The following is a 27,098-nucleotide window of genomic DNA, read 5'->3' on the forward strand; positions in this document are numbered from 1 at the left end:
ACCACCGCCTGACATTAGGCAGTACCATTGCACATACACTCCTTGGGAGGCCGAGCCTCAAGTAGTTCCACCGCCAGCCCTAGTGGTGCCATCGCTAAACCTGGCTCCATGTCACCGAAAGGGCCACTCAATGAGCCCAACTCAGCCTCAAATCAAGCCCAATGGGGCTCCTAATTAAGTTAGCATGGTTACACATAAAACTAACTCAATTAGACCTAGACTATTTCGATCTAAATACACATGATTATAAGTGTGAATCATATGTTGTACGACATATTATTGGATCATCCGACGCTTCATCTGATCCTTCAGCGCATCATCCTCTCCTTCAGCGTATTGCCCAATCAGCATGTTGACCTTCCGTAACATTCGATCTCTTTTGCCGTAATGTTCGATCCATTGGCCCGATGCTTGAACTCATGACATGAAGTTCTTCTAGCACATTGATTAGTCTTCTAACTTAACGTTCAATCTTCTAACATGTTCTATTTTGGCATGTTGTCTTTTCATGATCGAAGTTAGTCCTGTGTCACTCAAATGCACATTAAATCATAACTTCATCAATTGATTTCATCATCAAAATCCGAGATTCAATCGTTTATTTTTAAAATTAATAATATATATTTTATATAATTTATAGGCAATTTGAAGTATTTGTTGCTTTACAAAACCTTTTCTTACATTGATAAATATTCTGTTACTATGAGTGCTAAATGTTATATTTTGCCTGTCAAACCATTAGTTTCTAAGTAATGAGGTATAAGAATTGTTCAAACCATTAGTTTATTCTTTATACTATTAAGTTTGATTAATGTGACTATGATTTGAACTATATCAATAATAATTAAGTATTTAGATTTATTAACAAACTAAATTTTTTTGTGGGTATCAGGATAAATATATTATCTACAATATTTAAATATGATTCTTAATCTTATGACAGGAATATGGTATGATCATAGCAGTTATTTTATTATATAACATTCATTCTAACGTGTCATTAGTTGTATGTTTAATTGTAAATATGTATTCTAATATTTGTTATTTTGAAAAATAATTGGGTCTTATATATTACTTAAGAAGTTTATGATTTCTCTAAATCTTAAATAGAAATGTAGACATATTAAACTCATAAAAGAGTTTTGGATACTAATTTATAAGGGCAAGCTACACAGGTTATAGAGTGGAATCAGAAGGGAAGGTCATGAAAAGTTGGAATCCCCATACATTGGTTAAGATTGGTTCTCGTTGAAATGCCAAACATTATTTGATTATAGTTCAACAATACGAACACGAAGACGCCTCTATGTCATCCGAGGTGTGTCGTTGATCGAATGTTGGGATCCATCACTCACATTATCGAAGATTTTGCAAGCCCAATTAGTGTTAGATTTGTTCCATATTGGTTATTACAATTCTGAGTTTCGAGGAATTATATTTGCAAGCCCAATAATTGGTTATTTTGATTCACGTTTGGCTTACAAAAGGAATATTCATGGCATCTAAAATTTGCATTTTAGCATGCATACAGGCACACGCATGCACATGCACACGTGCGCATCCATGCGAGCATGCAAACACATAAACACATACGGACATGCATATATACGACCAATGTACAAACCGACGGATGCATAACTTCACACGTGCTAACACACACCACATTGCTTGAGATTTGATACTATTTTGTAGGGGTAATAAGACAATGGTATTAAAATAATAATATAAATAATTAATAAAATAAGATATAAATTACATATACATGATTTTAAAATGTGACATTGAGGTTCCTACAATTATAAAGGTGAAACATTTAACCCAATTTATTCATTTCGTCAAAAAACAATCGCACATGTAAAAAAAAATATGAACAAAATGATGCAAACGTAATTTTATTATCTTTCCAAATTGCTCGCTCGCAACTTGCTGTGCCTTCTTGCTCGCCCACCGCACCTACTCGTTGACCGCTCACCCATTGCACCTGCTCGCTTACTGCCTCTCTTTCCACCTCTCTTTCCAACCTGCTTACTCATAGTCCTGTCATCCCCGCCCTAGCTGATGATGACTTCGTCATTGTTAGAGAAGTTTATTGCTTTTGTATGCCAAATGTGTCTCCACTTTTGCAAAAGTGTTACTTTGTAACTCTCCTCTACAAAAGTGCTATTGCGATGTATCCGTTGTTCACTAGTGGGAGAATGGCAAGCGAGCAAGTGCGATTGGCGAGCAGGAAGGTGTGACAGGTTGTAGGCAAGCAATTTAGAAAGAGGAGAAGAGAAAATTAGTAAAGTTTATATAAAATTAATAATTCAAAAAATAATAAAATTATATTTTTATCTTTTCTATTTGTGATTTTTTTATGTACGTGACAATACGTGTGATTTTTTTTATCGATAAAATTAACGATGTAAAAAGAATTGGGATTAAATGTTTCACTTTTGTAAGTGAAGATATTTCAATATTATTTTTTAAAGTATATAAACCAAGATGCTAATCATAGTTAACTATAGGGGATAATATGTAATTACCCTAGATTTATATGATTTAATACTCTTGCTTAAGTAAAAAAAAAAAAAAGTGAGAATAATAAGATAAAAGAAAAAGAACTCACCCAAACCCAATCCAAAGTCCTCCCATATAAATTTTGAAGAAAACTTACATCTAGCATAATTAATTTATAGAATATATTCTCATAAAAAAAAAACTCTTTCTAAACTTAAATTCTTGGTCAACGGAGCAAAATCTTTCTCCGAAAAAGTTGATTGTGTTTCGATTTTCCTGTAAGTAAATATAATTTAAATTAAGATATCCAAACAATTATCTGCAATTTGTTCTCACCGTGTGCCTTCCACAAGGCCAAGAAGACCATCGAGTGTCAACTACAAGCTGATGCTCGAGAGAATAAAAATACAAAAGGAGTGGACGTGGAAGCCCCGCAGGCAGGCGTCAGGCAACTTGGTTGGCCACCAAAGTAGGAGTCCTGTTTGGCGAGCCTACAGTGTTGTGAAATGGCAACTCCTCCTGAAAGGTCAACTGCACACCAAGCAGTGGACGCCTTCTGACCACAGAAAACAGCTCTACGATAGATTGCTGTGATCTCATCGTATGTGTGTGTATACATATAAGTCCAATTATGTAGAGCCAATCCATAGACAATATGATATGGCCAACACGGTTTCGTATTATTTCCACCACATGACTTACTTCGAACGTCCATCGCAATTAGAGTCGTCTTTGATTTATCATAGAACAGCATCATTCCAGATAAGCTGTGAACAAAATTACTTGTCACTCGATTGCGTACTCAATAGCATACTCATGCGTAATATAATCGAGTAGAAATCAATTGTATATAATATGTCATTCTGAAAATGACAGTAAATATTTATCTTATGCGGATGATAGGTATTGAATGATTAGATTTGATAAGATCCTGATAGGTACACATTTGAAAAGAACCTTCATCATACAACGATGATGAATGCAAGAGGTTTCTTACAAGAAAAGGCTTCAACCACAACACCTGGGGCATGTTCCTTTCGATCGAGCTTTGTGCCTTCAAAACGCTTTACGATTGACTACCAAATCCATTTAACACGCATTCCCGCAAGCAGTACTCTTTTTGTTTCGAGTTCTACCAAAATGCACTCCAAGTCATCCCCGTCTCTCGCCTGCAAAAAGTCTTGTCCTCGTTTTCATGGTGTTGCTTAGCTGATTTAGCAACTTCTTCACCCACCCTTATGTCACTCTTCGAGAAAATATTATCTTTTTCGTGCATGTTTCTAAAAGTAAATAAGCGTTGAAAAGGAACATCTGCAAAGAGAGAGAGAGGAAAAAGAGCACTTCGTCTGCCCTCCCTCATCAAACTTGGTTATGCATGCCGAGCATGTGATTTATTTATATGTATGTTTGACCACCAATTGATAATGTAGTGGACGGGACTCACTGCATGCACTTTTCAACGGCGTTGAACAATATGATATATTTTTATTATGTATATGTAGTATAGGACGGTCATCTGAGGCCATGGATCCATGTGACAGAGATGACTGGTTTTCATGTGGAGTCGACACGATTCATGAGGGTTGTGGTGATGAACGAGGCAGATTGAGCCAAGCAAATAAAAATAGCACACCAAATGCAACGAATCCATCAACCTTTGCATCACCGGGCTACGTGGATCACCACCGGGTCAAAACACCAGAATGATTGGAGAAAGGATGAGGGGAAGCTCCGTCTTCCATGCATGCATGGATCTCCGTCCATACTGAGAGCCTAGAAACAGCCTTAAAATATATATAAAAAGGGAGACACGTCGCCACTGTGACACAGAGGACGGCGCCGAATCCTCTTGACTTTGTTTATGATGGTAATAGCTCTTAGTCCCTCGTTTCTGTATAAATCATAGGAGATGTCAGTGTTCCTATTCGAACTGGTTCGGTCTTCTACTTAACTTGCCATCTGCTTCATCAACATCAGTTCGCAACGCCGATCGAGTTGTTCGATTGAGAGGGTAATCTGTGTGTCTACGGCATGGGACGAACACCTTGCTGTGATAAGAGTGGGTTGAAGAAGGGGCCATGGACACCTGAAGAGGACCAGAAGCTCATCGACTACATACAGATGCATGGACATGGGAGCTGGCGAATTCTTCCGAAGAATGCTGGTAATTGACGCTCCTCTCTCTCTCTCTCTCTCTCTCTCTCTCTCTCTCTCTCTCTCTCTCTCTCATGTAAATATTACTTTTGTGCGTGAATATGAATGGTTTAACTCATCCACATGAAGTTTTGTGAATATATAGGTCTTGCGAGGTGTGGGAAGAGCTGCAGGCTCAGATGGACGAACTATCTAAGGCCCGACATTAAAAGGGGAAGGTTCTCATTCGAAGAGGAGGAGACGATAATTCAATTACATAGCATATTGGGGAACAAGTAATATCTACTGCAATCTATCTTTTTCTACTTGTCCTCAACCAAAACATCGCTCTAGTCATTAAGTCTTTGTGATTTCATCAACTCATTAGGTGGTCGGCGATCGCTGCTCGGCTGCCCGGAAGAACCGACAACGAGATCAAGAACTACTGGAACAGTCACATCAAGAAAAGGCTTATCAGAATGGGGATTGATCCCGTCACCCACACCTCTCTTTTGAACGCCTCCTTGGGTAATCCTACACTACTGAACCTGTGTGGATTACTTGGTCTTCATCCTCTGATCAAGACCGAACTCATGAGGATAGCCACAAACCTCTTGGCATCTCAGTGTCAAAGCTCAAGCCTTGTTAACCAAAGCATCCAAGGCCAACAGTACTTGCCGCATGATGCACAAGCTCAACAGCATTTGGAGCTCTTCCAAAACCAACAGCTTCAGAATCAAACATTTCCAAACGCTCCATTCCCGGACGGAGGCCAATTCCAGGAAGCTGCTGACACCAACTTGTGGCATGACATTGTCATCTCAGACACTCATCTCATGACCGTGACGGGGGTTGACAATAACAACTTGGAGGCTTCTATTCCGGGTTTGGTCTCAGATAGCTTCTGCATTAGTGGGAACAACAGCCAGAACTACAATCTGGCATCTATCTTATCAACACCTGCTTCAAGTTCAGACAATATGATCAGCTCCCCCCCATCGACATACATGAACAGCAACACTGAGGACGAAAGGGACAGCTCCTGCAGCGATATCTACGATTTTCAAATTCCGGATCTGTTGGATGTAAGTGACTACATGTAGAAAAGGCAGATGTGTGAAAGTGGTGCAAGAGAAGAACAAGAGCCAATTACGAAGAGAGAGACGAAGATCATACAGATCGTGCGGAAGGAAAAGAAGTAGAAGAAGAAGAAGAATGTGTACAAAATGTGAATGAAAGTCATGTTTTCACTTCTTTCTTTCTTTCTTTTTTTCTTTTTATTTATTATCCTTTGTAGAGCCATTCAGTGGGTCATTGTTGAATGTGTTTGGAATCAGTTCCTATTGAAAAGATCTCCTTCCTCCATTTTATTTTCACCTCAGTGACCAAACTAACAACAGCGAGTCAAACTTTATTTTATTTTCACATCGTGATAAAAATAAGATTAATATATATATTGAGTTAAATATTAATTTAATCTAAAAATTTAAGCTATTAAATTATGGGTAAGACTCAAATATATATATATATATATATATATATATATATATATATATTATCATGTTTATCAATGTAAGATTAATTTTTAATTTTTTTACACATAAATATTTTTTAATAAAAAATAAATTTGAACCTGAAAACAATAGCTCTGACAACATATCAAAATGTGATAACGGTGATGCTATTGGAAAATAATTCTGATGCTGTATTGGAAGGCTCAAATACTTTATACACAGAGAGATATGAAAGAAGAAAATATAAGATGTAGTGAAATGAATATTTTATTCACGCAAACAAAAAAAACCTCCTTATATTTTTAACATAAACAAGATATTTATTGGAAGTAATGTCAAGCAATTTGAGGATGATGAGTTGTTTATTTTTTAATAAGAAGAGACTTGTATAATTGTTTGTTAATTACAGGACCTTTTACAATAAGAGGAACAAAGTCAGAACTACGGCTTAAAGAGTCCTGCGGACTGATGATACTTTCAAATTGGCTGCACCAATACACACTGTAGCACCTGAGTCCTGCAAACAAAATGTAAAATGTACAGAGGGAGAGATCGTGAAGCCCCTCCGTATATAGTTTATAACTTCAAAATGAGACGAGATCGATTTTCTACGTAACTTCAGGAAGAAGAAAGAAAATAATAGAAGAAACTATGAGTCTTTTCAAAGTTGGTTCACTTCACGAGGAGAAGAGAAAGAAAATAATAGAAAGAACTAGGATTCATTTAAAAGCATCTATTTATATTAATCAAAAGATAAAGTATAAATTTTTTTAAGCAATGAAAAAATTTATTATATCCCAATAAATCTTTTCACCCTCATCTATTTATTTTAATCTAATTATTTATATTTTATTTCATCTAATCCTAACTGATTTAAATTAATCTTATTACACCTCTTAATTCAAAATAATTATAACTTGAAGTTGTATCAGAAAATAAAATAAAATTTTACTTTCATTCAAGTTTTCGTAAAGATATCAACAAGTTGATGTTCGGTGCTACAGTAGTTTAATTTCGATGTGTTTAGTATGCTTGTGGAAGATAAGATTCTTCGTTATTGCAGCAATAGTAGACTCATTGTTATAATAGATTTTAGTTAGTCCACCTTGTTTTTCTTAGAGATATGTTAAAATTCTTCGAAGTTAAACTATTTGATATGCTATATTTATAATCGCAACATAGAGAGCTTGTGAGAGTAACACATTCTTTTTTTTTTTTTCTATTGTCTAAAAAATCACACCTAAGCCCTTAGCCAAATCCTAAAGTAATTTTTCTGTCATCTACCCAACTAGCCTAATCACTATCAATATAATAACACAACTTAAAATCTTTTACTTGCTCATAATAGATGTTGTCATAATTAAGAGTTCCCTTGATATATCTAAGAACTCTTTTATTTGTTCCAAAATGATGCTTGCTAGGACTATGCATGAATTTGGATAATAAACCAACTATAAACATAATATCCGACCTTTGAACATGTGAGTTTAATTAACCCTCTAATTAAACTTCTATATTATTACTCATCTCTTTTTTTTAACTCCATCATCTAACATAAGTTTATTATTTGTATTCATTGGCTTACAAATTGTCATATTAAAATTTTTTAACAAATATTTAGCATAATTTTCTTGGCACAAAAAAATTTCATTTGCATCTTGAATCATTTTCATTCCTAAGAAATAATGTAAAAGCCCTAGATCAGTAATTTCAAATTCTAACATTATATTTTTTTTTAATTTAACAAGCATATCCGATGAATTTTCAATATAAATTATATTAACCACATATAAGCAAATAAAACTTTTTTTATACGTTGGGCTCTTATATATAAAGTTGGTTCACTTCAATTTTTTTGAAAATTATATTGAAGAAAGTATTTGTGATTTCGGCTATACCATGCTCTCAGATGCTTGATTCAAGTCATAATATCACTTCATCAGTAGTGAGTACATATAAGGAGAAATTTAAAAATAATAAAAAAATACTTTATTTTTTTATCATCCTCATAGTTGCTATCAATTTATCAATTTTCTTATTATAAATTAAATAATTTTCATCATAAAAAATAGTATAATATTATTTTCTCGTAAGTTGACTTATATTAATAAGATTTTGTTTTAAACTAGGAATAAACATTACATCATTAATAAATTTTTTTATTAGATTTAGTGTTCACGTTAACTCCTTTTCTTTTCACTTGAACCTTACTATCATTTTCCATATGTAGATTTGATTGAATTATTAAGTTTTTAAAATAAATTTTTATCCTTTATCATATGATTATTATATCTATTATCCAAAAACTTTCTTCATTAGATACTATAAAAAATATATTTTTCATCCTTTTTTTCACTATTATTTTCTTTATGGTAATTTACTTGATTTTTATTCTAATAATATTTTTCAAGATGGTCTTTTTTTTTACAATGCAAGCAAAGAGAAACATTTAATTTTTTATTTTTTAACCAATAATCATTTTTAATATGTCTAATTTTTTTAATAAAAATATTTATGAGTTTATTTTTACTTTCATTAGAGTTCCCCTATCTCTCATTTGATCCGTCTCGTCCCTTACCTTGAGCACTAGATTGTTTACCGTCTTTATCATTTTGATCTCTTTCTTGAGATTTAGTTTTTTTAAAAAAAATTATTCTTATTTTGATTTATCTTTATTTAAAGAGCATATTTTGAAGTTTCATCTAAAGATATATTCACTTTTTGTTTATGAATTAAAAGAGAGCCTATTAACTCATTAATGAATAATATAATTGTATCTTTAGCTTCTTTTATAGCAATAGGAATCATATCAAATTTCAAAGATAAACTTTGTAAAATATTTTCTACTATATTTTGATCTTTTAGATTTTCACCATAAGATCTCAATTTACAATAGAAAAGATTTTGAGAAAAAACCAACGATAAATTTAGAATCTTTCATCATAAGAGTTTTTAATTCATGTCGAAGAATTTGAATTTTTAAAAGTTTTACCTTGTTTTCTTTTAAACATATTTTTAAATATTTTTTAAGCTTATGTTGATGTTGATACTATCATTATTAAAAAAAAAATAGGGACTTGTCTGTTGTTTATTGTAGCATGTAGAGGGCTTTTGCATCTTTCTATATATTCCTATTTATTATTTTTTTTTAATTTTTAGTAATATTATGATCCTGTAGATCATACTCAACAAAATTATTCTTTATCAAATTCTATAATCCTTATGAGATAAATAGAATTTTTATTTTAATGGTCCAAAATTAATAATTTTCACCTTTTAAGATAGGAATAAGTTGATTGTAAACCTTTATAATGTTTACCATCTTCTTCTTTTTTTTTCTAGATTTACTGGTCTTCCCTTCTTTCTTAATCGATGTATTTCTATTGATCTTTTTCAAAATAAACTCTGACACCATATTTATTGATTTTCTATAAGACTCTAAGAAGAAAGATAAGAAAATAGTAGAAAAAACTAAGAATACTTCTCATATGTTGTGTCATTCAAAAGCATTTATTTATATTAGTCAAAAGATAAAGTATAAAAAAATTTATGTAATAAAAAAATATATCATATACCAATGAATTTTTTCATCCTCATCTATTTATTTTAATTTTAATTTTTATATTTTATTTCATCTAATCTTAATTTATTTAAATTAATTTTATCATGTACTCATAAGTTTTGGTACTTCTATCATGAGATGCTTGTTTTACTTCTTTAATGGAAACTGCACTGTGCGGTATTGCAAAGCCAAGACTATCGTGGATTGACTGTTCAACAAGGAATTGACAAGATTCATAAGGAACCTAATGTCCAGCTTTTGGTTGAAGCCCTTAGACAAGATATATATAGTTCAACCTCCTTGATCAATTTAGATCATGGATATTTTTCACTGTTTTGATTTTTTTTTCAAATAGAAGATACATTATTTTAGAAAGTGATTATAATCATTGCCCGAGGCAGCAAAATAGCAAAATCAGGAGATCCTCCCTCAAAGTCATCCATCTTATGAATCTTAGCATAATTTACTAATAAATTTATCAGATGATTTTCCTTCCTAACCTAAATGTATGTTCTCCTTCCTAAATATATGTATCACTTTAAATTTCTCAAATAAAATCAAGACATTCAAAGTATTTTGAATAACATTTTTAAAATGTCATGGAGGCTTCTAGTGATGATTAATATGTGGTATGAGAACTAAAGAATCTAACTCTATCAAAATCGTCATCATAATACAAACTATCCTCCATCATAAATGGTTAATTGTATATGATTTGCAATTTGAGTCATCAATTTTGATTTTTTTTCTTTTAAGATTGCACATGCATAATGAAGGTGTTAACAATTTGATATCATGCAATATGACTCGATCTTATCCCGATGGCATAAGAATATCCAAGTAAGTTTTTACGGGGAAGGGACAGAGTGGTTGAGATTGGACTAAGGTTAGCGACGGTAATTCCGAGATTATCTCAAGGTGAGGCTAGGGTAGGTTCGATCTCCATCGAGCCTATGCGATAGGTTAATATCGGGTGAGATTCTCCTTCGCGTGTTGAAGATTGATTTTGATAACTACAAAGCTGGTGGGAGAGAATCGTGGCAACAAGGGTCGCCCATGCCTCTTACGACGCATTCACACAGGCGGCGATCGACCTGTACAACTCCCAACGGCACAGGTCGACATGTCCGGGCTCTTGTGGCCTGACATCGATCTGTACCATCCTGTGTGAAGCAAGGCTAATGGATAATGACTAAGGTGGTGTGGATCGTTGGCCCAACCCTCTATTATCCTCCACATTAGTTCTATGATGACTATCAACTGATGACCTACAATTAATATTAAAATACTTCATGTCGGAAGATAACAAATACACACGCTCGCTCACATCCTTTGGCAAAAGGATTCGCACTCTTCTTTTTAGTCCTTTGCTTTCTACATGTGAATATGGTATATTTTTAGGAAAAAAAGTGTGCTTATTTGAGAGCCTCCGTGAGAGTCATGCACTCAACTTGCTTAGGGCCCTATCATTTCCATGGAGCAGTCAGCAGCAATGATGGTAATTTGGGAGTTCTTGATCATGCAACTGATTCGTGAAATTCTAAGGTATTACCTTTTAAAAAAAGATAAAAGTTTTATCTTATATATAAGATAAAATTGTAAGTAAGTTTTCGTTAGATAGGATTTTAATTAATTTAAATAAAAATATATTAGATGAGATGAAATAATATCTCCTGTCTATACCTATAAATACACACAGTATCATCCAAATCTAAATTATTCAAGCCTAGAGGGCATCCAAATCTAAGTAATTTAAGCCTAGAGGGCTTAAGTCTGGATTCAAAGTTGAAGGTCATGTAGGTATTTTTGAAAAATCAGACAGATTTTTTTTTTTTATTTCTATCTCGGTTTCTTTTTCTTAGTAGTTCAAATTTTTAGCTTATTTGAGAAAGAAATATAATTGTTTGTAAGTAATGCATGCTCATTGTCAAATAGTTACGCTTAGATTATAAATTCAACCAAAGTGTTATCCTTCACGATTCCCTCCTATTGGTAGCGATCCATAGTGATGAGAGCTTTATACATATTGCGACAGTGAAAAATATAGGTGGCTGATAAATTATTAGAATTTTCGAATTCTCACATATTTTCGTAAAATAATAACTAAAGATATATGAAGCCATGGCTTGGGTCCTCAATTAATATATTAATTATTGATGAAAGTATTAAAATCTAAAGTTGACAATAAATTAAGGTATCAATTAGGTTAACTAGTAAAGATCTGAATTGCAAGCACGATCTCAATGCCGAAACCTAAAACACCATCAACAAATCACCAAACTTTTAGCACCTCCTGACTGGCATCATTGTATCTAACAGGTTAAGTACATTAAATGTAAGTACTTGGAGAGAATGAATCAAATTAACTATTAATTTTTAGAGAAAATTTTATATTAAATGCATTAGTTCTTGGAGAAAAGAGATTCATATTAAAAATATTAAATTTGAATATATCTATCTATGGACAATGCATAAACCTCATGTGCCATCAGAGACTTTCTTTATGCTTATTCTTTTGTGTTATAATTTTATCACTCTCTATCCGTTCAGTATTTAGTATCAGATTCAAATTACATCATAATCTCCTCCTCGAGCACCATCCAACCATAAATCTCTACATCTCTAGATCGAGAGAATTACGATAGCATCGACATGTTTTCTGGGTGAGAGTTTGGAAGATGAATCTGTTGAACCTTGTTCCCGTTCGAACAGAAGCTGAACAAGAAGAGCTGAGATCACAGTGGGAGGTGATTGGGAATCCGTACCTCAAACTCTGCCGAAGATTACGAAATTTATTTATCTGCTCCTGAAGACTGCTCGTGTAAGCAAACCAATTCAAAGACCAGATCTGCAGGTAGCTCATGTCCCTCTACTTGCATAGGACAACTCGGCCAAATGTATTCGAGTATAACCCATATCAGTAGATGATGGAATAATAAGGAGACAGGAGGCCTCGAAGCAACAAGAACAAAAGCATTTGCTTGAGGAGCAAATGACTAACTAGAGCAGCAAGAGGAACGGGAAGCAAAGATCTAGTCGTAGTAACCAGAGAGGTAGGAAGAAGGAGCCTGTCACTTCCTCCTCCTCGTTTCATGAGCAGCATCATCCATGTCTGCTTCGATCTTCTTCCAAGACGTCGAAGTCATTATTGGGTGCAGCGTTGGTGAAAGCCCCCATGTTCCTAATCATCGGGGAAACTGGATTCTCATCAACGCTGCACTCAATGATGCCTTCGATCCAGGTCCTCGGTATCAACCTCCCGTCCCTGCGCTGCTTATATGTACTGCTTGACGGGAAATCACGGAGCACTTGCGTCTTGCAATTGATTTGTGCTCGGCATCGTAGCAGCCTGTAGCGGAAGTCATCACCATGACCCGCAAACCATGTGAGAGGCAGTAGGAGTGTGTACTGCGTACTAACGCCCTCTCCCAACTCATCCACGCAGTACTACCGGGTAGTACTTCGAGAGCAACAGTACCCTCGGCGGCAACCCCATCACATACCCGATCACCTATAGCAACGGGACCCACCAGCGGGGCCATCGTTCTCAAGTCACAGGAGAAGGAAATTGTGGATCGGAAAAATATTGGTGTATCGAATTAATTGATGGGGCTGTACAACACATGTGTAGTACGTTGTCACGACACAGTAAAGGGCTTAAATAGAGGAATCCAAAACCTTGTAATAGACCGTACCAGGTTAGATGTCTGATATGTTTGGTTTCCGTTGACTCGGTACGATGGGAGTGGCAATGTAATGGGTGTTTTGGGAAAGTATCTGAAATATTATCATTCATGTCGTAATTTCAGACTTTTGAGTAGTATCATAAATTTTGAATTGTGAATGATACCACTATTGATAGTGTTGACAAGTATTATTTATATTTGTCAATTGACTTAAGTAATACTATCGCTTCATGTAGTACCACCACCTAAACCTGCTCAAGACAATTATTTTAACCTTCTAACGGGTCCAATTTGGCTTTCTCAACAAGTTGGTATGGTTTCGACTTAATACCAACACAATTTGACTCATAAAAATTTTGATCAAAACTTTAACAATCCAACTACATATTTGGCATAATTACAAAGCTTTCAACATATTGTATATCATTTTGACATATTATATGATCTTTCGACACTTCGTCTGAATATCTAGCGCATCGTCCTTTCCTTCGATATATCACTCTATCTATCGACATGTCGATTTTCTCACGATACCCGATCTTTTGGTATAATACCCAATCCTTTTGGCATGATGCACAAACTTATAACACCAAGTCCATTTTTCAACGTGTCAACCAATCTTTCGGCTCGACGTCCAATTTTCAATATAATACTTTTCCCTTAATAGTTCGAGTCCTTGATCAATGTGTTTCCTATATCATTTATCTCAAAAGCATATTAGTCTATAAACTCATTAATTGATTTTATCATCAAATATAAGATTTAATAATTTCTCTCTTTTTAATTATGACAATCAATTGATGATGGATTTTAACCAGGCTCCCCCTATTTATATGTCATTTTGAAATATAATAAACTTTGAATTCAAAAAATAATAACTTTTTAGTACTCGAATTTAAGTTGAAACAATTTTAATAATAAATCTTAGTAACTTTCAAAAGTCATATGCATAATTTTAAGTCCAAACAATCTTAGTGACTTTCAATAATAATCATTGCAAAAGTTATATGCATAATTTTAATTAAAACATCAAAATAATAATAATTTGCATAAATCATATATCAAAATAATCATTACACAAATCATATGCATAATCAAATAACATCATCATCATCATAAGTTAAAACATCATATATAGTTACCATGTTATCAAAAAGTAAAAACTACTTCTCGCCTTTTGTCATTAATAAAAAGGAGAAATATACAAGCTACTCGGGTAGTAGTAATCCAGAATGTCTAAATAAAATATAAAAATATGCATCAAAGGTGTCAAGACATTGATGAATCTACTGCATCTCAATCAAAATTTGATCTTGATGAAGCTCAATACGATCCAATCGGACTATTACGGAACCAGAAGATAAAGATGGTATTGGATCCATTAGAGGTCTCACCTCAAATGGACTAGTAGGAGGAGGACTACCCCTTATGTATAGGTGTTTCTAGTTCAGGTACGGTAGAGGAGGATCAATTCTTTTAGGTAATCTAATTCAAATTCTATTCAGTATAGTGCACCTCAATCTTCTTAATAGGATGCTATTAATGATATTAAATTTATCTAGTTTTATGATTTCTTCGTCTAGTGGGATACTTAAGTCATGTGCATATAGTAGTTTAGTAATCAAGCCACTATATAGATGTAGGAAAATCTAGGGGCGACATCATATGTGCAGTAGAAGAACAAAAAATAAAATCCCCAAATTTTCCAAAGATGTGTTCGTCGTCGTGTGAAGATTGATGCGCAAAATCTGTAAAATTGAAAAACATGCATGAGATAGTTATGTTACCTAGGAAGATCGTATATCCTTGAATCCCTATAGATCTGTAGGAGAGGATGAAGGAGGTCAAGCGTCCTCCTCTCTAATGGTGATCCACGCAGTAAGGCTGCGACGATGATTCTCAAATCTCTAAACCTACTATTTGAGGAGGAGAAGGGAGAGGAGAATAGGATGTGGCAACCAAAAAAACCTTTGGCCTATAGGTGTATGGTTCCCTCATATTTATAGAGGCCCTTTGTCAACTTAACCCTAATGGATCTTACCTTATTGGGTATTGGATCTCCATCCAACTACCCAAGCCTCTTAGATTAGTGGATCTATATCAAATAATCACTCATTGGCTCTTATTGGATCTCATCTATAGGATCCAATAATTTATGGGTTTATTGGATATCCAATAAGATAGGGGTTTTGACGGATATATCATATCCGAACCTCTACTCGTCACAATGCCTACCATATGTGTGTGACTCTCTAGGCCTAATATCGAGTTGGTCATGAGTCATACGTGTCAGAACTCCTTCTGGCTGAGTGAATTATTATCTTCATAATAATTCACTCGACTCATCGACTACGGACGCACTAAGACACTACGTTGTAGTCCCCAAACGATACAAGAGAATCCAATCCTTTGGACCTATCTCTCCTCAATTGCTATATATCTATAGTCTCTCATCCATCTAATATCCTAGAGGCCATAAACCGGGCATGGTACTATCAAGCTCATACAATTTCTACTCGAGTCTTACTCTAATCGGATTCTCCCAAAAAACTCTTTCTCTCTCAATCTGAATGACCCCAGCTAGGGATTTGTTTGAGCAAAAACACATGAGATATTTCTCTCATGACATCGAGAGCGGATGATCCTCTATCGACACTTAATAACTCTCATAAGGTTAGCTATCACTTCCAATGACCAAATGTGCTAGATTTGGAACCTCTAGACCTATAATTTTGGTATCAAAGAGTGGAGTACTCATATAGAACATCCTTGGTGTCTCAAGTCTAAGGATCAGATATGTCATTGGGATGACAGAATCACTGTTTGACAATAAGGTATCATCAATCATCCAGCATTCCGTGAGCGGATCAATTAGTGAACTCATTCTCCAATGAGCACTTGTACTGTATCCTTAGTATCCCCACATGAGCAGCTATGAGACCAGTTGTATCTATCATATGGATGGGTATATAGTACACTAGTCTATCTGGTTATCTTGATGTCCCTCTCGAGTAACCTATGATCGAGATTATTTATGATCTGTATTTAAAGGTGAATCGGTCTCATTATCGTGATCCCATCACGATCTAATTCTCATTGCACAGATCTATGGACATCACAATATATTCATGCAACAGATAATATAAAGTGATAAAATATCAAATAATAATAATAAGCAAAAGGACTGCGTATCAAGTCACACGTGTCATCACTTACGTGATTAGCTTGTAGAGCACCTATGACTAGTAATAAAAGCATCATGTCCTTCTTAAATATATTATTCAAATTTTAACATATTAGATATCTAAAGTAATTCTTATTAGGATCAAGTCGACACTAAGAGGGACGGGTGAATTAGTATTTACGTTAAAAATGTCAGTTTAAATCTTCGTACGATGAAAATCGATATAAAAAATATGTTAACTTAAACACACGTTTGTAAGCATACTGAAAGTAAATAAATTAGTTTATAATATGAATGAAAAGCAATAAAGTAAATACAAACTAGATTTATGGTGGTTCGATCGTTGTGACCTACATCTACTCTCGTTTCCTCTTCACTCAAGGCCACCGATTTCCAGACTGATCTTCTTTTAATGGGTGAAGATCAACTATCCTTTTACATCTTTTTCTTCTTTTCACAGGATCAGGAGAGAACTTTTATATCTCTCTTTTTTTTATACCTCATTCCTCCCTTAGAAACCTTTCAACTCTAGGAGGAAGAGACTCGCTAAACTTAGAGAGATTATAACACTTTTTAACTTAGAATTCTTTTCCATTTCTACTCAATCCTTGCATCTTCATGCAGGAATAGTTAGGGTATTTATAAAACCCAAATGACTTCAAAAATGGAGGCAAAAAATGTTTGGTTTCCCAAGTCTTGATGGTACCACCGCTTATGCTGAGCGATACTACCGCCTACATTATTAACACTGGTCGGTACCATTGCTTGACATAATCTGAGAGATTGTGTCTAGGCAGTACCACCAGCCAAACTGGCAATACTATCGCTTGACATTGGGTGGTACCATCGCCCAATCCGTTTAAACTAAACTCCCTCTATCAATATGTCATATTGATAGAAACGTAAATTCAAAAATAAACTATGAATCCAAGTAACATATCATCATAAAATCATGCATATCAAAATTTCAGTACATCATTCAATGCATGATCATCATCATAACTTCTTCCCCTCTGTCATCAACAAAAAGGTGAAGTGCAACTAGCAAATTTTTGAGATATAATTTTAAATCATTGTATTATAAATATAGTTTCAAGTTTTTAAAACATCATTGCATATATCATCATGTAAACTAGTAAGTTTTTCATATATGAAAGTTAGCAAAACTTCATCTTTTAAGATGTACAGGATAGCACATTTTTTTATCTTTTTGATGTTAAAGCTAGCAAATTTTACATTATTTTAGAACATACAAGCTAGTTAGTTTACTTTTTTTTGCAATATGTAAGCTAACGTGATTTGCTTTTTGAATTGTGCAAGCTAACAAATTTCTCCCTCTTTGTCATTGACAAAACGAGGTAAATAACATGAAGGTGCAATTCATTTTCTTTACATCAATTCTCTAAGCATCACATAAGGTATACAACCATAAATACAAAAGAATTCTATATAATAAAAATCATGTTAAGAAAGATATAATATCAAAGATCATGTGAATACCAAAATACATGATTCATTTTGATCTTTTTTTTATTTAAAAAATAAAAAAAATCTTAGGAGACCGAATAATAAGAGAAATCTTAAGTTATGAATTCTGAAAAAGATATTTTCTTTGCTAAATAGCAAAAAAGGAACATAGGAGAATAAATTTTAAGTTGTCATGATCATGATTCATTATTAAAAATTTTAAAGTTATAATTCACAAGAAAAATCATGATTCATAAAAAAAATCTCCTTTTTAGTAAACGACAAGAAGAAAGGAGAACTTGGTCCATACATGAGAAATATAGAGTCATCAAGTGAATAAATTATGATTCATGTGATAAAAAGATTGTCGATTCATGCATTTGAGTAAATTTTTTTAAACTATCATTACTTCAACTCATCATGCATAATTTTAATACATCGTAAATTATGAATTTTGAATAGTACCATCGCCACCTTTGGCCGTACCACCACCAGCAATGCTAACAAACACTATTTATTCTTATCGACTAACTCAGGTGATACCACCGCTTGGACCTAACGATGCTACTGCCCAAGCCTACTTAAGGCCACTATTTTGGCCTTCTGACGAGCCCAATTTAGCTTGGGTCTAAGACCATTGGCTTTCTAGACAAGTTGGCATAGTTTCGACCCGATACCAACACAATTTGACCCAGAACCCCGATCAAGACTTTAACAATTCAACTACATATCCAGCACAATTATGAAGCTTTCAGAACAATATGCATTATTTCAATATATCGTCGATCTTTTAGTACTTTGTCCGAACATTTGGTGCATCGTTTTTTCCTTCGGCATATCGCTCGATTTATTAGTATATCGACTTTCTCATGACACCCGATCTTTTAATGCAATACCCGATCTTTTTAGTACGATGCTCGAACTTATAGCATGAAGTCTATTTTTTAGCGTGTCGACCAATCCTTTGGCTCAACATCCAATTTTCAACATAATACTTTTTTCAACACAATATTCAATTCTCTTGCTTCGACAATTTACCCATGATGGTTCAAGTTTTTGATCAATGTATTTATTGTGCTACTTATCTCAAAAGTATATTAGTCCATAAACTCATCAATTAATTTTATTATTAAAATATAAGATTTAATAACACTTGATCTCGATTATGATATAAAAAGTCCTAAATTTTAATAACTAATTAATATATTTTTAAAAAAATAAAAAAAAATAATATTAATTATCTTAAAATCATATCATAATAATTCTGTAAAAATTTAGATTAGTTTAGTGGAAGTTGATCAAGTTACACTCAAAATTGAACTAAATTATCCTCCATCAGAAAACTTATTCAAAAAATCTTTAATTTCAATAATTAATTATCATAAAATTTTATAAAAATAAAAAAGTGATATTAATCCTCTTAGAATTATGACCAAGTAGTTTGGTGGACGTCTAAGTTAGTTGAGTAGAAGTTAAACAAGTTACACTCTAAATTTAACAAAGTTACACTCGATTATGGGATATCTACAAAAAAAAAAAAAAAAAATTAATACTTAATTATCATAAAATTTTTAAACATAGAAAAAATTAAACTAATTGCCTTAGAACCATGTTATTGTAGTTTCAAAAAAGTTTGGGTTAGTTCAATGAAAGTTAATTATAATCTAAACTGAACTAAAATATACTCGACCACAATACCGATTAAAAAATCTTAAATTTCGATAATTAATTATTATAAATTTATTAAAAAAATAAAATAATATTAATCATCTAAGAATCATATCCTAATTGTTCTATGAAGGTTTGGGTTGGTTTAGTAAAAGTTGACCTAGTTATACTTGAAATTGAATTAAACTAGACCTGATAACAAAACTTATCCAAAAATTCCTCTATTTCAATCAAGTTTGGTTCGTAAGCTTTTTTTTATCATTTAATAAAAAAATGCCCCTAGAAAAAAAACGAATAGGGGGATGTCATCCGGTAAAAAATCAATAATGGAAGCTTTTCTCAATAAAATATCCATATTTAATCTGAAAATAGAACTTTTTTCTTCCAAGCCCTCTCCCTGTGACAATATCTATCTCCTTTACCACAACAATTTGAAGGTGTCATAAAAGGAGACATCTATCTGTGACTCAGCTTAACTGTTTTAATGGAAGGAAATTTACAAGATGGAAACTGTGCCATTTAGCAAATTCCAGAAAATAAGCAGCAGCAAGACAGAATGCAGGATTGTGAAAGGCTTTTAGACGAGAATCTTATTGCATATTTACAAATACTTCTTTGATCACAAATTCCCTAATTCAATATCATTCTATTTTTTACAGTAAATCTAGCTTTACATAATTGAATGGAATTGCATTGACAGGGTGATTGTGCCCTTCCAAATTCATTCGATCTCTTCCATATACACGATTGAGCTGCACAGGGCACCAGAGTTGGATCATGAAAATTTTCGATATCACAGTCATCTATCTGCGACTTCCTTCCCAAGCCAAACACTGATCTATTACCAAGACTTCAATTATGCTGTCCTAATTGATCTGATAGGACCAGAGACTTGGAATGGCTCGTGTCTGCATTCCATGAGTGCTCACTACCATTTGATGCTCTTTCCATGCTACAAAGATCTGGAATTCTGGTTGCAAACAAAGGAGGCTTGTGGAGAGCTGTGAAGGCCTTGCTTCCTTCACCACCAGTAGCTAGGCATATTGTGTCACCCCGACCGTGCCATACGCCATTCTGGACATTGTTCATTTCCAACGTCCGCGATTCCTGATCATTACAATGAAACAGAGAATTTTATAAGAAAATCTTCCATGAGTCTAATAGAACTCTTAGTAGGATCTTATAATGACGACCTGGCATAATGTGCAACAAGGGCAAATGAGATGATTAATACAATCCAGGAGACTGTGACTTCCCTGCCAACAAAGAAACCAATGTTAGAACAATCCAGGAATATGAGCATCCAAAATTTATATATGCCATACAAATGGGCCATTAATATAGCAATGAGAAGTACAACTGGTTATGATAAATGAAATATAGCAATAGAAAATAGACAACAATGATAAATAGAAAAGAGATGCTTACTCTTATATTAAATCGCTTCTTTAATCTAGTACGAAAATGACCCAAATACAACCCGGATGAGATGGTAGAAGCAATTGCCATGTACAAGAAGCAATGCCGGTTCGTAATACCAAAGGCAATGAAACTGAACAAGGCAGCAACTATAAAGATAGAATGCGCTGTTGCCTGTACCAAAGGAAAGCCATTCTCAAATCAGAACAGCAATAGGTGAAAGAAATTTAAGCATCAACACAACACCGTAAGCAATAAAAATTTTTGCAGTACTTTGAACTAACTATGATGAATAATTCTACTCCATATGATTTGAGTATGTAAGAAGAAAACAAACTCTATATGTTCCTAATAGAATAATTACTACAGCTTTATTGCCAAAATTTAATCAAACAATATACTACAGCTTAAAAACACAAAAACAACACTATTTCATCTCCAGTGATACACATGAAACAAAATGATTTTTTTGGTGCAGATGATACAGAACATGAAGCAAAGCAAGAAGGAAGCCTCACCTGAAGAAAGCAAGACCCTAGGTTGGCCCTTCGCACGTTCATCCCAAATCTATAGCATGGGCAACTGCAGAACAAATTGGGGTTCAGCACATCGTAATGAACCACCATAATGGGACTAATGCATAGTGATATAATCATAAACAGAGAAAAAGGGGGGACAGAGTAGCATACTGCAAATTTCCAATAGAAATAAGAACCAAATATCATACATGATATGAAACAACGAATTCAACAGTTTACGACGAATCATAAGAAACCAAAGGAAGCATAAATTACTAATTTTTCCTTATCTTAAACTACAATTTAAAATGCATATCAAAAGACCTCTCTTTGCAACGAACGAACGAACATGTCTTTCAAGAAAGGAACACGAGCCACGATTGAAGAAGACGAGCTCACCATGCGGCTTCAATGGCGATGCGCCGGTCATCGAAGCAATCCGTGACGTCGCCTTCCCACATCCGCTGCACGCCACCGAAGTCCATCCCCTCGTCTTCGTCCCCCTCCTCCGCCACCGCCTCTATCCGGCGGCTCCTTCCCACGGACATCCCCTGCGTCTGCAGCGCCACGGTGGCGCACAGCATGTCGAAGTCCAGCACCGCAGCCACCTCTCCACCGACGGCCTCCTCCTCCTCCTGCGTCCCCGCCGCCGGTACCTTCTTCACCTCCGCCACCGGCATCGCCCCCAAGGAACCCATATCTTTCTCTTCTCCCTATGGATCCAATGATAAAGGAAGCGGCTTCCTCGCGATCTTATATCCTTCCCTTCTCCTCCTCCGCCACGCAACTCTACTGCCTCTCCCCCTTCGTCCACCGAGCAAAAGCAACCACCATTGGAGGCACCAAACGGAGACACTATTATTATATTTCGTCGGTTGATTGAACGGTTTCATTTGAAACGAATCCAATTGGCAGATTCTGATCTTCTATTCACATATCTGTCAGTAGAAAAATTGGATATTGACAAATGGATAAGTAGGAAACTTTTTGGAAAATACATTCCATTTTTAATAAACTCATGCCATATTTAGTAGTGGTATTTATGGTATTAGATTTCATGGTTATACCTTCTTTTTTATTTTTGTGAAATGGATATATATATTTCTAATATCCAAAATATTAAAGATTTAGTGTCAATATCGGTTCTTATAAGAGCCACAAGTTTGATGTTGAAAAATGATCAGATACGACAGAAAATATTATAATACTCAATAAGAAGGTCTTTTCTATGCTTTAGTTAGTATCAAAAAGTTAAAATTGATAGTTATATTGAATAAAGCTTAAGGGATTAAATAGAAATAAATAAAAACTAATCAAGTATTATTCGAGAGTCAATTGAATCGTCAAGTGCTATGGTTAATGGTGTCATGTCAACTATCTAAGGTTCTCTGGTTGATCGGACATTCAAATTGATGCTAAGTGATGACATGATGCTAGGTTTGCCAGAGTTATCAAACGTGATAGGGTTTGAGTTGGCAATCCATTAGCTGAGTTGTATCTCTTGTTTCTGTATGATGCAGAGAGAGAGAGAGAGAGAGAGAGAGAGAGAGATTCTTCATTTTTTTTGGCTAATCTGATTAGATATTTAATACACTTAAATTTGGGCGGATATTGCGGAACTGCAAAAAGCCAAAACATTCAACTAAATCAGGGGTGAAACGGTAATTTGAGGCACCTCGGCATGACCATTATCATATGCAGTGTATTGGCTTACTAATGTGTTTCCGCGTGAGACAGGAGGGAAATAAGGGCGCGTCGGCGTTTAGTTGTCGGCGTGGCGCGTAAATTGCGTGTGTGGCCCACATCGGCCCCAACCACTGTAGCTTTTATTTGGTTAACTTTGAAAGGCGGCCGAATTAAGAGGCGAAGATCCGCTCCATCGTGGCTTTCATCTGTAAATGTACTATGCCTGCATCCTATGGTCAATTCGCCAACACATCTGATCTGCCGTTGTTCTGTAATGAGATAGAAGCAATTTTGTATGAGATCCCACCTCTCTTCTGGTGGATCATATCCGTATCTTTACGTCATCGACAGCTGTGATCCGTGGTGCCACGCGAATTAGATATACCGGTCCACGATGATGAGCGCAACGAATGGTTGCAGGCGTGCCAGCGTCGTCGTGTGACGATTACAGTTGGATATAATATTCGTGTCCATCGAGATATCCGAGTTATTTAATGTAAATGATAGATCTCACAAATGAAGATATTTATTTGTGTAATTATTGAGATATGTTACATCAGAGATACAATCCTCATGTGCAAGTACACAAACACGATAACTAAGATAATCTAACACATGCTAAAAGAATCCATATCTTGGGAAGACTTCATTTTCTACCCACTCCGATCTAAATGACTTACAGAAATTTCAAATCTTCACGCACCAGAACTGTTTGAGGTAGTGCTTTTGACCTGGGAGCTATTGGATGTGGCACTCCTGGTCTGGGAGTCGAAGTAGAAATTGATGTTGTGATCCGGCGTTTCGTCTGCAAGAAGTTGAAGTGATCTTGGAATAGGAGGCACGTTAACTTCCAGGAATCCCTCCAGAACTTGAACGACCTGCCCCATTGTTGGCCTGGATAGCTCGTCATTCTGAATGCACCAACAAGCAAGTCTGCAAGCTCTTTCGACCTCCTCCGACTCGGCTTCGCCACCCAACCCGTAATCTAGCAAGCTTTCAACTTCCCCGTCGACAAGTTTTCCGGCCACCAATGCAGGGAAGAAACCATGACTTCCTTCCTCAGGTCCCGTCAAGTTCCTCCTGCCTGATATAATTTCTAACAGCATCATTCCATAGCTATAAACGTCTGCTTTGGCCGTGATCGCTACTCCGGCGATCCATTCGGGCGCAAGATAGCCTCTCGTTCCTCTCATAGTAGTCAGAACTCGGCTGAAGTCTCGTCCCACAAGCTTCGCTAAACCGAAGTCGGCCACTTTGGGGACGAACGATTCGTCCAACAATATGTTCTCTGGCTTTATGTCACAATGTATGATGCAGTCTCTGCATTGCTCATGGAGGTAAGCTAATCCTCTCGCGGTTCCGACGGCAATTTGGTATCTTGTCTTCCAATCCAAAGCCGTTGGAGTGGGCTCGAAGAGCAGAGTGTCTAAGGAGCCTTTTGGCATGAACTCGTAAACCAGCAGCTTCTTGTCTCCTTCGGAGCAAAAACCAAGGAGACGAACCAGGTTTACATGCTGGATTGTGCCGATGGTGCTGACCTCCGTTCGGAACTGCTTCTCTCCCTGTCGAAGGCCTTCGAGCTTCTTCACGGCGATGACGGTCGAGTCAGGTAGCCACCCTTTAAACACCGACCCGAAACCTCCTTCACCAAGCTTGTGTGAGAAGTTCTTCGTGGCATGCTGCAGCTCACCGTACCTAAAGGGCACCAGCGCACCCCCCACGGCCCTTGATACGCGGGTCATTCGTCTGCTTCGGCGCCTCCATGTTATGAACCATACGATGGCCACACAAGCTAAAACGGCCACCGTGACGCCAACAGCGATCCAGGTTATGGTTCCTTTACTGCTGCTGGAACTCGGCAACTCTGACGCAGCCAAACGAAGGTAAAGGATGCTTGCATCTGACCCGTTGAATTGTTCTTGCAGATCCATCAAATCCCCGTACCACACGGAGCAGCCACTGCTATTGTAGGAATAAGCAGTGCAAGAACAGTCGCTCAAGCAACCCACCTCACAAGCTTCTTCACTCCCGACGCCGGACAGATTCTGCGAGTTCACAGGTAACCTCATGTTTGTCATCTTAAGGAACTTATCTTTCTCTGAATTGGGTGAGCTGCTTTGACATGCCAGTGGAGTGTCCCTCACACACCCCCCGCTTTGATCACCCAAATTCCAATCGCTTTGAGACTTGGGACTGAAACCTGTGACGCAGTTGCAGAAAGGCGTGATGATCTCGTTGCAGCGGCCGAAAGCTCCACATAGAGCATACACCTGGCATTGCTGTCTCGGCTGAGACCAGAAGTATAGCCACGATTGTGTACTGAACAACCATGTAGACTGCTTGATCTGGCCGGATACATCCATGACAAATCTGGTTATGATTTTGTCATCATTGACGGTGTATGTGAAGTAGTTCTCCTTTTCATCGGAGACATATTGGAAGTCATAAATATAGTTCGATGTCATCTCAGGAACATTGCTAAAGATCTTATCATTCCAAATCCCACTTGTCCAGTACCTTGTGGTCATGTTCCATAACGTGAAGTACTGGCTGGTTCCATTTGGATCTAGCTCGAGTGAGAAAATTCCTGGAGCAGGGTCAGCAGAGTTCTTCCAGGCCGTGAGGTGTTGGGTTTGGTTGGTCACCTTGTTCAACCCAAGTTTGCCTCCAGGCAACCAAGTGTCTGTGGGGTGATCAAAGCTCTGCCAGAAGACGTGGGATTCATTGGACGCATCTCTCAGCTGGAGATTACCAGAATCAAGGATCACAGCAACGGTGGAGTTGGAGGATACGCTGGTATTAGTGGTCCATATGATGGCTTCGGACTGATCGAGGAGGACCAGGTTGCCATCATCGGAGATTCTGAGCTCTGACATGCTTGGATCTGCAACTGGGTTTTCTCTGTTGGCTACCCAAACCCGGGTGACATTGGAGATGCTGTACCAGATGCCGACATAATAGTTACCGGAGGAGTTACCTGGCTTGAAGAAGCCCAGCACAAAGGTGCCACTTGCGGATGTGATGGTTTGGCTCCCCGATAGAGAATTGTTGGCAGAGATGGTGTCAGCCGCAGAGGAGAGAGGGGCGTGGTGGAGTGCAAAGAAGGGAAGGAGGAGGAACAGAAGAGATAGGGGAAGGGGGGAGAGGCACGCAGCTCTTAGAAGAGCCATGAAGCTTTGGAATGAACAGGATCAGAAAGAAAGATCCTTGTGATATCAGCTCACAAGAACACCATCTCGAAAGCTCATAAACCAATTCTCTGATGGAAAACCAGCATGCATGTTAATAGAAAAATAATGATCAAAATGAATATGAGATTGGAAGAACCTAAGATTTTTGGTACTGAAGGTGGAATTGGTCTAAATTCCAATGTGTGAGAAGACTTTCTGCGGACTGAATAAGGAAAACACATCGAAGGAGACGATAGTATAACCGGATGACTTTTTGGTTGCAACGATGAGATCTAGAAGACGAAGAGGGTGGATCTCGTCGTCTCATGTTGCGTGCGTTGGATTCCCAGGAACACAGTAGCAGATGATCAAATTGAATAGAAGAAGCTGTGAGCTTCACGTAACGCTTTCCCCAGTGTGAATTCTTTGACTCCGAATGCGTTGGACTGACACGTTCTGTGGTGAATGTGTCAGCCGCGTCAGATGGAGTGATGTGGCCGAATTTAGCAAGCAGAGCATCTGGTCCAACACACGCAGCTAATCTAATCAGACATCAACGTGTGTTCACCTTAGCATCGTTATATCTATACCA

The 27,098-nt window shown here is 36.2% G+C and overlaps 3 protein-coding genes across 4 annotated transcripts; 1 reads left to right on the plus strand and 2 right to left on the minus strand.

The window, feature by feature from the left end:
• The first annotated feature begins 4,447 nt into the window (after window positions 1-4,447).
• LOC103970912 (transcription factor MYB102-like) lies at window positions 4,448-5,950 on the plus strand. Its single transcript, XM_009384831.3, has 3 exons — window positions 4,448-4,663; window positions 4,799-4,928; window positions 5,021-5,950. Exons 1-3 carry the CDS (start codon window positions 4,531-4,533, stop codon window positions 5,733-5,735), a joined length of 978 nt encoding a protein of 325 aa, XP_009383106.2. The 5' UTR covers window positions 4,448-4,530; the 3' UTR covers window positions 5,736-5,950.
• Window positions 5,951-20,263: 14,313 nt separating this feature from the next.
• On the minus strand, window positions 20,264-22,518 carry LOC135653873 (uncharacterized). Of its 2 annotated transcripts, none has more exons than XM_065175494.1 (5): window positions 22,050-22,518; window positions 21,651-21,714; window positions 21,142-21,306; window positions 20,904-20,969; window positions 20,264-20,820 (listed from the first exon to the last, which is right to left on the minus strand). In XM_065175494.1, exons 1-5 carry the CDS (start codon window positions 22,346-22,348, stop codon window positions 20,566-20,568), a joined length of 849 nt encoding a protein of 282 aa, XP_065031566.1. In that variant the 5' UTR covers window positions 22,349-22,518; the 3' UTR covers window positions 20,264-20,565. The 2 variants fall into 2 exon arrangements, with proteins under 2 accessions (XP_065031566.1, XP_065031567.1); XM_065175495.1 differs by having other exon boundaries at window positions 20,907-20,969; window positions 22,050-22,514.
• A 1,326-nt stretch (window positions 22,519-23,844) lies between these two features.
• On the minus strand, window positions 23,845-26,884 carry LOC135653879 (G-type lectin S-receptor-like serine/threonine-protein kinase At2g19130). The gene has a single exon (XM_065175505.1). It carries the CDS (start codon window positions 26,504-26,506, stop codon window positions 24,032-24,034), a length of 2,475 nt encoding a protein of 824 aa, XP_065031577.1. The 5' UTR covers window positions 26,507-26,884; the 3' UTR covers window positions 23,845-24,031.
• Between the last annotated feature and the right edge of the window lie 214 nt (window positions 26,885-27,098).

The sequence above is a fragment of the Musa acuminata genome, unplaced genomic scaffold, assembly GCF_036884655.1.
Source record: "Musa acuminata AAA Group cultivar baxijiao unplaced genomic scaffold, Cavendish_Baxijiao_AAA HiC_scaffold_42, whole genome shotgun sequence".
NCBI lineage: Eukaryota > Viridiplantae > Streptophyta > Magnoliopsida > Zingiberales > Musaceae > Musa > Musa acuminata.